At 42.9% G+C, this 12,330-nt stretch overlaps 1 protein-coding gene across 1 annotated transcript; it reads left to right on the top strand.

Moving 5' to 3' along the window:
- The first annotated feature begins 455 nt into the window (after positions 1 to 455).
- METTL26 (methyltransferase like 26) lies at positions 456 to 12,290 on the top strand. Its single transcript, XM_073648240.1, has 6 exons — positions 456 to 738; positions 1,153 to 1,312; positions 2,920 to 2,979; positions 3,338 to 3,405; positions 8,767 to 8,845; positions 12,122 to 12,290. The coding sequence occupies exons 1-6, from the start codon at positions 542 to 544 to the stop codon at positions 12,167 to 12,169; spliced, it is 612 nt and encodes a 203-aa protein (XP_073504341.1). The 5' UTR covers positions 456 to 541; the 3' UTR covers positions 12,170 to 12,290.
- Positions 12,291 to 12,330: the final 40 nt, after the last annotated feature.

Below are 12,330 nucleotides of genomic sequence, written 5' to 3' on the forward strand. Positions count from 1 at the left end.
GTCTAATCCACAAGAAGACCCGCCGACCTTATTGTTCTTCTCACAGCACAGACAATATCGGCGCTGAGGTCACTGGATGCCATTGGCAGCACAAACAGCTTTTCTTTTGCCCCTTTGGGTTTCCGGTCATCCATGTAATATTTTTCATTGTGCCGTTCCTCTATTATTCCTCCTGGAAATGTATTCTTAAATCGATCACTGGATGTCCTGCAGCTTTGGGACGTGTCACCGCACACTACACAATGGGTGTTGAAAAGGTTATCCTATATCTCCAGGAGGAGTCGCAGAGGAACAACCAACGTTCTAGAAATATTATTCTATAAACAAGCACAATAACCATTCATTTTCATTGCAGATGCTGCTTCTCCCCCTAAAAAAAAAATGACCCACGGGAAAGAAAGCATAAATGGGACTTGCACCAAAATGTGCACTGTCACTTTAAAAAGCCGTAATTCGTCGTAAAATGAGTGGGGGATTCTGGGAGTTGTAGTTCCGCCCCCACAAGTCCGGAATCAGAAACGCCACAGTGAAGCTGGGAAGGATGTTAGTGGCCGCAGCCGCGGACAGGAACAAGGAGCCGATCCTTGACGTCCTGCGGCAATATGTGAACCCTGCGGCTCCGGTGGTGCGGGCACTGGAGGTGGCGTCGGGCACCGGGCAGCACGCAGCACATTTTTCCCGGGCGCTGCCCAATCTGCGTTGGATGCCTACTGAGATGGACCAGCGCTGTCTGCGGAGGTGAGTCATGTGACCGGCGCTGGTCATGTGACTGAGATAAAGCCTGCTCAGGAATGAAACCCAGAGCTAACCAATTAGAACACAGCCTTTTACTTTCAATGGCATCTGTGAAATAAGACGTGGATTCTGATTGGTTGCTAAGCTGCAATAGTTCTTTATGCCCTTTCCCTATTGTTTATATACATTATAAGGAACTACAAGTCCCAGAAAAACATAGCATTACAAAAAAAAAGCATTAACCCTTTAATAATTAAGCATAGTTGTGCTAGTAAGTTTAAAATAACCCCAAAGGAACAAGTGTTATGTTGGCGTGCGTCGCTACTAGCAAAGCCAAAATTGTAGTTTGATTCTACACATGAAGTCACGTAATTTTATAAAACTATTTGTAACCAGGATTTTTTTTTGTTTCTCCAGTATAAGTGAATACATCTCCAGGTGGTCTCTAACAAATGTGGAACAACCCCGCACCCTGGATGCCTCCCGGAGCTGGGAGACTTGGGGCCTGGAGCCAAATTCACTGCAACTGGTTGTCTGCATCAATATGATTCATATTTCAGAGCCCGCCTGTACTCAGGTTATTGCTTTATTTAATCTCTATTACCCTTTACTTGTGGTGTTCAGATCCGCTTTTACATTGTGGCCTCTATGTGGACCCCATTACTGTTCCACAAAAAAAAATCTAATGGCTATTACTAGAAATTAGCTGATTGTTCTGGGCTGAAGGAATTCTGTTTCATCTGTCCATTCATTGTTCTGGAGGTTTGAGCCATTCATATATTACATGTAAGGCTACGGTCAGTATTTGGTCAGCAGTTTACTTCAGTATTTGAAAGGCAAAACCAGGAGTGGAACAATCAGAGGAAAAGTATAATAGAAACACGTCACCACTTCTGTATTTATCACCCACTCTTAGTTTCGGCTTACAAATACTGATGTAAAATACTGAACGTGGCTTAATACATATATTGCTATCTAATGCCCAGTGCAGGGGAAATGCACCGCTGCCATCAAATGTGGGTAAATCGCTGGATACTGGGAGCTTTTTCCTACTATGTAACTCAGGGGGCTTAAGTGCTGGTAGCCTCATACTTCAGCAACAACATCTAAGCTATACAGATGGCACTTGCTGGCGTGGCCCCTTTTTCATACCTCCTAACTGTGAAGATGAGGAAAGAGGGGCACATATTGTGGTGCATGCAATTTTTTTTTTACATCAGAACTACAGCTCTAACTCTGGCCAGTCTTTTTTGTGCACAGAAATGGTGCCCCTCGTGAAGTCCCTTGGTGTTTCTTCATAGGTTTGGTGCCCCTCGTGAAGTCCCTTGGTGTTTCTTCATAGGTTAATACCCATTTTATGGGCTCCATGCAGGATGACACCCCATATGATATCCAGTGATATCTCCACACACATGGATGTCCCCATAGTGTTTCCTTAAGTATGCAGCATTCCCCCCCATATATAGTATGAGGTCCCCACAGATTAAGATACTGCCACACTGCTTCCCACACATAGTATGATGCCTTCAGTGCTCCTCCACCCTACAAGTATGATGCTCCCAGTGCCTCCCCCATCCGATGAAGAGCATGATGCTCCCAGTGACCCTCCCCACCTGACAAAGAGTATGGTGCCCCCCACACTCGACGAAGCGTATGATACTCCCAGTGACCCCCCCACCTGACGAAGAGTATGATGCTCCCAGTGCCTCCCCACCTGACAAAGTATGATGCTCACAGTGACGCCCCCCCCACCCGATGAAGCGCATGATGCTCCCAGTGACCCTCCCCACCTGACGAAGAGCATGATGTTCCCAGTGCCCCCCCCACCTGACGAAGAGCATGGTGCCCCCCCATCCGGCGAAGAGTATGATACTCCCAGTGACCCACCCCACCCGACAAAGAGCATGGTCCCCCCCCCACTCGACGAAGAGTATGATGCTCCCAGTGACCCCCCCCCACCCGACGAAGAGTATGATGCTCCCAGTGCCCCCTCACCCGACGAAGAGTATGATGCTCCCAGTTCCCCCCACCTGACGACAAGTATGATGCTCCCAATGCCCCCCCACCTGACGACGAGTATGGTGCCCCCCCATAAACAGCCACAAATAACATAATTATAATACATTTTACACCTATTTATGATGTGCTGTGGACTTTGTGTTTTTTTGTTTTTTTCCACAACAGGGTTTGTTTTATGGGGCCGGACATGTGCTACAACCTGGCGGTGTTCTCCTGACCTATGGGGTAAGACTGGTCTGCCGTGTTTCGTGATGTAGTATACGTTATAGATCCATATATTCCCTTACATGCTTTTCTTAAAGGGGTTGTCCAGAAAGTTTGATATTGATGATCTATTCCCAGGACAGCTCAGTAATACCAGATCGGTGGGGGGTCCGACAGGCGATCAGCTGGTACCTGGTCCTGCCAATGTACAGAGCCAGAGCACCACAGCGCCATACACTGTGTAGTGGCCGTTCTCTGGTACTGCATCTCAGCTCCTATTGAAGTGAATGGGAGCTGAGGGGGATATATTGTACAATCTATGTCTAGGAATCGTTCACATCCCTGCATTCACTAATGATTCTCCCTGTTTTCTCCCCAGCCGTACTCTGTTAATGGCGTCCTCACTCCGCAAAGTAATATTGATTTTAACCAGAGTCTGAAAAACAGGTATTACTCAATGTATACAGTATATACTCTGCTGTGTCTCCTCCTTTTTATCTGATGTGCCGTACCGTATACCTTTCCCATGTTTACAATTAAAGGGGGTTCTCCGTTAGCCAATAGGTAATGCTTATTTAAGAACGTACTGAATGTACTCAAATGTTGGGAAATAGATCATCTGTCCGTCCTAGTCATGATGTCCCATGGGGCACAGGGGCTGATATATTTCTGTACAGGGCGCCCATGAGCCAGGGCTATATTGAGATCTCTATGAATATATTCCTCCTGTGTGGATGATGTCTGTAAAGGCGCTCTGCCCAGTCCCCATCTCCAGCGTCCCCTGACCAGACCTCATGGATCTGAAAATTATATATATAATATCTGATTAATATGTCATCTTCAAAAAACTTGTGCACTGGGCGCAGTCATGGTGAACAGAAAAGGGTCTTCTTCAATCTGTTCCCACAAAGCTGGAAACGACAATTCTCCACAATGTCGTGTGCTGAAGTATTAACCCCTTTACCCCCGAGGGTGGTTTGTGAAAATATCGGAAATTTGGCGAAAATTTAGAACATTTTGCAATTTTCAAAATGTGAATTTTCATGCCCTTAAATCAGAGAGATATGTCACACAAAATAGTTAATAAATAACATTTCCCACATGTCTACTTTACATCAGCACAATTTTGGAACCAAAATTTTTTTTTGTTAGGAAGCTATAAGGGTTAAAAGTTGACCAGCGATTTCTCATTTTTCCAACAAAATTTACAAAACCATTTTTTTTTTTAGGAATCACATCACATTTGAAGTCACTTTGAGGGGTTTTTATGACAGAAAATACCCAAAAGTGACACCATTCTAAAAACTGCAGCCCCTCAATGTGCTCAAAACCACATTCAAGAACTTTATTAACCCTTCAGGTACCATAGTAACATAGTTTTTAAGGTTGAAGGAAGACTAAGTCCATCTAGTTCAACCCATAGCCTAACATGTTGATCCAGAGGAAGGCAACAAAAAACCATGTGGCAAACACTAAGCTCCACATTGGGGAAAAAATTCCTTCCTGACTCCATACGACAATCAGACTAGTTCCCTGGATCAACGCCCTATCAAGGAATCTAGTATTTATAACCTATAATATTATACTTTTCAAGAAAGGCATCTAGGCCCTTCTTAAATTTTAACAGTGAATCACTCATTACAACATCATGCGGCAGAGAGTTCCACAGTCTCACTGCTCTTACAGTAAAGAATCCCCGTCTGTGATTATGATTAAACCTTCTTTCCTCCAGACGTAGAAGATGCCCCCTTGTCCCCATCTCTGACCTCAGAGTAAAAAGATCAGTAGAAAGGTCTTTGTACTGTCCCCTCATATACTTGTACATAGTAATAAGATCACCCCTAAGCCTTCGTTTTTCCAAACTAAATAACCCCAAGTGTAATAACCTGTCTTGGTATTGCAGACCCCCCTGTCCTCTAATAACCTTGGTCGCTCTTCTCTGCACCCGCTCTAGTTCAGCTATGTCTTTCTTATACACCGGAGACCAGAATTGTACACAGTATTCTAAGTGTGGCTGCACTAGTGACTTGTATAGAGGTAAAATTATGTTCTCCTCATGAGCATCTGTGCCTCTTTTAATGCATCCCATTATTTTATTTGCCTTTGCAGCAGCTGCCTGACACTGGCCTCCAAACGTGAGCTTGTCGTCCACCAATACACCCAGGCCTTCTTCAGTTACAGTTTTGCCCAGTGTTTTACAATTAAGCATATAATTATACATTTTATTTCCTCTGCCCAAGTGCATTAACTTACATTTATTCCCATTAAAGCTCATTTGCCATTTATCAGCCCAAGCTTCTAGTTTACATAGATCCTCCTGTAATATAAAATTGTCCTCCTCTGTATTGATTACCCTGCAGAGTTTAGTGTCATCTGCAAATATTGAAATACTACTCTGTATGCCCCCTACAAGGTCATTAATAAATATGTTGAAAAGAAGGTGGCCCAATACTGACCCCTGTGGTACCCCACTGTTAACTGAGACCCAGTCTGAGTGTTTTCCATTAATAACCACCCTTTGTTTCCTATCACTGAGCCAATTCTTAACCCACATACATATATTTTCCTCTATCCCCATTGTTCTCATTTTATGTATCAACCTTTTGTGTGGAACCGTATCAAAAGCTTTTGAAAAGTCCATGTACACAACATCCACTGCATTTCCTTGGTCCAGTCCGGAACTTACATCTTCATAAAAGCTGATCAGATTAGTCTGACAGGAACGGTCCCTCGTAAACCCATGTTGATATTGGGTCATGAGGTTATTCTTCTTCAGATACTCTAGTATAACATCTCTTAGGAAACCCTCCAGGATTTTACCCACAGTAGAGGTTAAGCTTACTGGCCTATAATTTCCAGGTTTGGTGTTTGTCCCCTTTTTGAATATTGGCACCACATTTGCTATACGCCAGTCCTGTGGTACAGACCCTGTTATTATGGAATCTTTAAAGAATAACAAATGGTCTATCTATGACGTTACTTCTAGGTGCTAAATAGGAATTTTTGGAATGTGGAAGAAAACAATGAACATTTTTTTTTTACAAAAATGTTATTTTTAGACTCTTTTTTTTTTTTTTTTTTTTCCGCAACGGTAACAGGAAAAAATGGACCCCAAAATTTGTTGTGCAATTTCTCCTGAGCATGCCGATTCCCCATATGTGGGGAAAAAACACTGTTTGGGCGCACGGCAGAGTTCGGAAGGGAAGGAGCGCCATTTGACTTTTTGAATCTAAAATTTGCTTGAATAATTAGCGGACGCCATGTCGTGTTTGGGGAGCCCCTGATGTGCCTAAACAGTGGAAACCCTCCACAAGCAGGTCTGTGGAGTTGGTAAGCCAAACCTCCAACTCCTCAATATCTATGACTCCGACTCCCTCATACATGGCTCATGTTTAAATGATAAATTTACTGTAGCACAGATTCATCTCAGCTAAAAGTCTAGACCCTTAGCTCAGGAATAGGACAGACATTTATAGGACATAACTTTCCCAAATTATCATGAAAAAATATTTCCCATAAACTGCATTGAACTACTGTATCTAATTTATTACATATTTTAGGAGTTGGAGTTGGTCCATTTTATACCGACTCCGATTCCACCAAAATGGACACAGACTCCACGACTCTGACTCCACAGCCCTGCCCACAAGCACAAGTGACACCATTTTGGAAACTAGACCCCTCAAGGAACTTCTCTAGATGTGTGGTGAGCACCCTAAACTTCCATGTGCTTCACAGAAGTTTATAACGTAGAGCCGTGAAAATAAAAAAATCTAACTTTTTCCACAAAAATTATCTTTTAGCCCCAAATTTTTTATTTGCACAAGGGTAAGAGGTGAAAATGGACCCCAAAAACTGTTGTGCAATTTCTCCTGAGTACGCCAATACCCCATATGTGGGGAAAATACAGTGTTTGGGCACACGGCAGAGTTCAGAAGGGAAGGAGCACTGTGTGACTTTTTGAATGCAAACTTGGCTAGAATTGAGAGCGGACGCCATGTCTCTTTTGGAGAGCCCCTGATGTGCCTAAATAGTGTAAACCCTCCCCCACAAGTGACACCATTTTGGAAACTTGACCCCTCAAGAATTTTATCAAGGGGTATAGTGAACATTTTGAACCCAGAGGTACGACACAGAATTTGATAATATTAGGTCATCATATTGAATAAGTTGTCATTAGTCTTGAGTGCAAGTGCTCGCTACTTGAGTTTGCATCGGGTACTCAGGTATGCACCATGTATCGCGGGTGCTCGAGTGGCATGCTCGAGTCCCCGCCCGCATGTTTCACGGTTATTAGATACCCCAAAAAAAAACATGCGGAGATCGCTCGTGCATGGCAGGCAATCCCCGCAAGTTTTTTTTGGCCGCGAAGCATATGGGGCAGAGACTCGAGCATGTCACTCAAATACCCACGATACTCAATGCATACCCGAGCACCCGATGCAAACTCAAGTAGCGAGCACTTGCGCTCAACACTAGTCGCCATATCGTCGTCATTTTTTTTTTTCTTTACTTTTGAAAAAATCCCAACCCTAATACATCCCCAACCCTAGAGTTTATTTTTTACGCTGTTCCTCGTGCGGTATAAGTGATTAGACGACTTTATTCTTGGGGTCGGTGCGATTACAGCGATACCAGATTTATATCGGGTTTTTATGATTGACAGCTGTCACACACTAAAAGACGCTTTTTTTGTAAAGACTAGTTTTTGCATCGCATATTTTGAAAGCTATAATTTTTCCATATTTCGGCCAACAGAGTCATGTGACTGCTTGTTTTTTGCGGGACAAGTTGACGTTTTTATTGGTACCAGTTTTGGGCACATGACATTTTTTCATCGCTTTCTATTCCGATTTTTGGGAGGCAGAATAAGCAAAAACCAACAATTCAGGAATTGTTTTTTTTTATGCCGTTCCGCATGTGGTGAAATTGATAAGGCAGCTTTATTCTTTGGGTCAGTATGTTTACAGCGGTGCCATATTTATATTGTCTTTTTCATGTTTTGGCGCTTTTACACAATAAAAACTTTTTTATAGAAAAAAAATTTTTTTTGCATCGCTTTATTCTGAGAGCTATAACTTTTTTTTATTTTTCGGCTGATGGAGATCTATGGCGGCTTGTTTATTGTGGGATAAGATGACGTTTTCAGCGGTACCATTTTTATTTACATTAGTCTTTTTGTTCACGTTTTATTCCACTTTTTGTTTGGCGGCATGATGATAAAGTTTTTTGCTTCTTTTTTTTTTTTGATCACGTCAGAAAGGGGTTAAGATTTCCCTTCACTGGCACTAAGGGGCTGAGGCCGCCCCCTGATAACAGCCCATAGCATTATCCTCATCCACCATCTGTACAGGGGGCACAATGCAGTCAGGGGGTAACGTCCTCCTGGAATCACCAAACCCAGACTCCTCCATCAGACGCAGATAGAGAAGTGTGATCCGTCACTGCACAGAACATGTCTCCTCCAGAGTCCAGTGGTGGTGGCTTTACACCACTGCATCCGACTCTCAGCATTGTGCTTGGTGATGTACAGCTGCTTGGCCGTGAAGCTCCCGGCGGGGGCGCAGTGTTTGTGCTGATGTTAATACCAGAGGAGCTCTAGACTCTGCAGTTATGGGGTCAGCAGAGCAGTGGTGACTTTTCTGTCCTCTGCTCCTCATCACTCAGTGACCCCACTCTGCAATTTGAGTTTGTCAAAACCTGAACTCATTGATTAAGATGCGTGTCCCAAAACTCATGTCTATATAGTGTATCTAATTTACACTTTCTGTTGTATATGACTTTCTAACATAACCTATTACTTTGCAGCAATCCAGCCTGGGGAATCTGGGATACATCAGATCTGCATGAGCTGGCAAAGACCTGTGGGATGGCGCTAGAGAAAATGGTAGGGACTTCTGAAACTGGCCCTACACCAAACATTTAGGCAACAACGATTCCTCACAAATTCCCCCATTAGCATATACAGTGGGGAAAAGAAGTATTTGATCCACTACTGATTTTGCAGGTTTTCCCACCTACAAAGAATGGAGAGGTCTGTAATTATTATTACACTTCACCTGTGAGAGACAGAATCTAAACTAAAATCCAGAAAATCACATTGTATGATTTTTACATAATTGCATTGCATGAAATAAGTATAAGTATATGATCACATACCAACCAGAAGAATTCTGGCTCTTACAGACCTGTTAATTTTTCTTTTTAAGAAGCCCTCCTACTCCGCACTCATTATCTGTTTGAACTCGTTACCTGTATAAAAGACACCTGTCCACACAATCACACTCCGACCTCTCCACCATGGCTAAGACCAAAGAGCTGTTTAAGGACACCAGGGACAAAATTGTAGACCTGCACAAGGGTGGTATGGGCTACAGGGCAATAGGCAAGCAGCTTGGTGAGAATGCAACAACTGTTGGTGCAATTATTAGAAAATGGAAGAAACACAAGATGACTGTCAATCTTCCTCGGTCTGGGGCTCCATGCAAGATATTGTTTCATGGGGTAAAGATGATTCTGAGAAAGGTCAGGAATCCGTCCAGAACTACACGGGAGGACCTGGTCAATGACCTGAATAAAGCTGGGACCATAGTCTCAAACATTACAGTTAGTAACACACTACACAGTCATGGATTAAAATCCTGCAGGGCACGCAAAGTCCCCCTGCTCACGCCAGCACATGTCCAGGCCCGTTTGAAGTTCGCCAGTGACCATCTGGATGATCCAGAGGAGGCATGGGAGATGGTCATGTGGTCAGATAAGACCAAAATATAACTTTTTGGTATCAACTCCACTCGCCATGTTTGGAGGAAGAAAAAGGATGAGTACAACTTCAAGAACACCATCCCAACCGTGAAGCATGGTGGGGGAAACATCATACTTTGGGGGTGATTTTCTGCAAAAGGGACAGGACGACTGTACTGTATTGAAGGGAGGATGGATGGGGTCATGTATCGCAAGATTTTGGCCAACAATCTCCTTGCCTCAGTAAGAACATTAAAGATAGTTTGTGTCTGGGTCTTCCAGCATGACAATGACCTGAAACACACAGCCAGGGCAACTGAGATGCAGCTCCATAAGGAGCATTTCAAGGTCCTGGAGTGGCATAGCCAGTCTCCAGACCTGAACCCAATAGAAAATCTTTGGAGGGAGCTGAAACTCAATGTTGCCCAATGACAGCCCCAAAACCTGAAAGATCTGGAGAAGATCTGTATAGAGGAGGGGGCCAAAATCCCTGCTGCAGTGTGTGCAAACCTGGTCAAGAACTGCAGGAAACGTCTGACCTCTGTAATTGTAACACAGGTTTCTGTACCAAATATTACATTATTTTTTTCTATTGTATCAAATACTTATTTCATGCAATAAAATGCAAATTAATTGTGTAAAAATCATACAATGTGATTTTCTGGATTTTATTTTTAGATTCTGTCTCTCACAGGTGAAGTGTACCTATGATACAAATTACAGATCTCTCCATTCTTTGTAGGTGGGAAAACTTGCAAAACCAGCAATGTATCAAATACTTATTTTCCCCTCTGTATGCTTTGCTGCTTGTTTTTTTTATCCAGAAACGGAGCCATTTTTGTCCATGGACTGTGTTTGATATTGGATAGGGAAGGCGGGGGAGAGGGTAGGAGCTTGGCTCGCTAGAAAAGCATCTGACAGTACGGCAGTCAGATAAAGGAGGCTGCGTTGTAATTTTGGACACTGCCTTTTATTGCAAGTTAATATGGTCTATCATACAGGACATATACTTATATACCTTAAGGTCCAATCCCACCTTGTCCTTCAAGCATGACATAAAAAAATGAAGAACCATTGTTTCAAAATGATTTTTTTCTGCAGACCCTAAGTGCACCTATGGGCTGAAAATTCTCTCTGTCCCTAGCCATTCTATTTATGTCGTGGTGGGAGGAGTTCAACATTTTTTCCAAAAAAAATCCATTTTCCCCATACCTAATTTGGTATGAGAGATATGTGGACGACATACTTTTAATTTGGCAGGGTAATGCAGTCCAGTTCTCTGATTTTGCACACTATTTGTTACGATACTGGCATAGTACTGCGGGAAACCAGTGGCTGAAGGAGCACAAGCAGGAAGAGCAAGCGATAGTAGAAGTTCTTGGAGATAACAAAGAGTTGTAGGAAACAATCCATAGATAGGTGAGAACAGTCTAGGTAAGAATGTTCAGGAGCTGGAGACTGAAGCTAAGCTAACAGCTAGACACAATACTCAAGCAATGAGTGAGAGATCCATGAGGCTTTAAGTAGGCCCAAACAGGAAACAAGATGGATTCCATAGATTCAGAATCCGCCATCTTGGAAAAGGGCAATTGTAGAACACAAAAGCAGCCTCCAGTGGTAAGCAGTGAAACTGCCGCACAATTAAGTGAACAATAGTGGCCACTAGTGGTCAAACTGTAGAAGGCAACAGAATTCCTGACACTATTTAAACAATAATAACTGCAATTTGCGATTCACATGCGACACTCCATCTGACCAAGTCTCATTCCTTGATGTTTTTCTCTCTGGTGATTAACACATCACAAAGTACACACCTCCCTTTACAGAAAAAACAATTCGGGCAACACTATTTTGATGTTGTCCAGTTCACACCCACGACACACAATCCAAGATTTTATTCTACCTGAGTGGATGTGCTGGAATTACCCCTTTTCGTCTCTGTGTCTGATATTATATGCTCTTGAGGTGCAATACCAGATACAGCCTGTGAACAAGAGTGGCGCTGTTGATGTGGGGGGAAAAAGCAGAACTAATGTCTAATTCTGGACAATCCCTTTAAAGGTCCCTCTTTAAGTCCATTATATTCTCCTTATGGGTATAATGAGGTTATTAAAGGATTTGTCTAGAATTGGTTTAGAAATAGAAAATATCTGTCAGTGGCCGGATTAAGGGTCTCTGATGTCTGTATCTTGCATTAACTTACTGAAAATAGACTCAACCCTCATTGTTGCAAGAAAATGAAGGTTAATAGTCTACAGGGCAACCGTGTGTATGACAATGTCACATTGACAGACACAATAGCATTAACGTCTGCAGGACGCCCTTTCGCCCTCGCATATCTATCATTAACCCTTGCCCGCCTCCTGTCACGTGACAAACCTTTGTGCCACTGATCTCCGACTCTTGCGTTGTGTTGCAGGTGGACATGCCGGCAAATAACAAGTGTTTGATCTTCCGGAAGATGTGACCCAAAGCGGCAAAATCTCGGCCTTAAAACTTCACATTAATTTTTTTTTATATACATACATTTGTGCCTAGGTACGTGCACTGTATTGGATATCTATATTAAAAAAAATTATAAAACCTCACCTGATTGCCTCCTTTCAATACTTTTTTTTTTTTTAAGAT

Source organism: Phyllobates terribilis, unplaced genomic scaffold (assembly GCF_046119375.1).
Source record: "Phyllobates terribilis strain yellow unplaced genomic scaffold, ASM4611937v1 Scaffold_9__5_contigs__length_417890890, whole genome shotgun sequence".
NCBI lineage: Eukaryota > Metazoa > Chordata > Amphibia > Anura > Dendrobatidae > Phyllobates > Phyllobates terribilis.

Bases quoted from the DNA above. Each gene is read 5' to 3' on its own strand.
- METTL26 (XM_073648240.1), top strand. From the start codon at position 542: ATGTTAGTGGCCGCAGCCGCGGACAGGAACAAGGAGCCGATCCTTGAC. The intron at 739-1,152 runs GTGAGTCATGTG...TTGTTTCTCCAG, and splicing joins GACCAGCGCTGTCTGCGGAG to TATAAGTGAATACATCTCCA. The intron at 3,406-8,766 runs GTATTACTCAAT...ATTACTTTGCAG, and splicing joins AACCAGAGTCTGAAAAACAG to CAATCCAGCCTGGGGAATCT.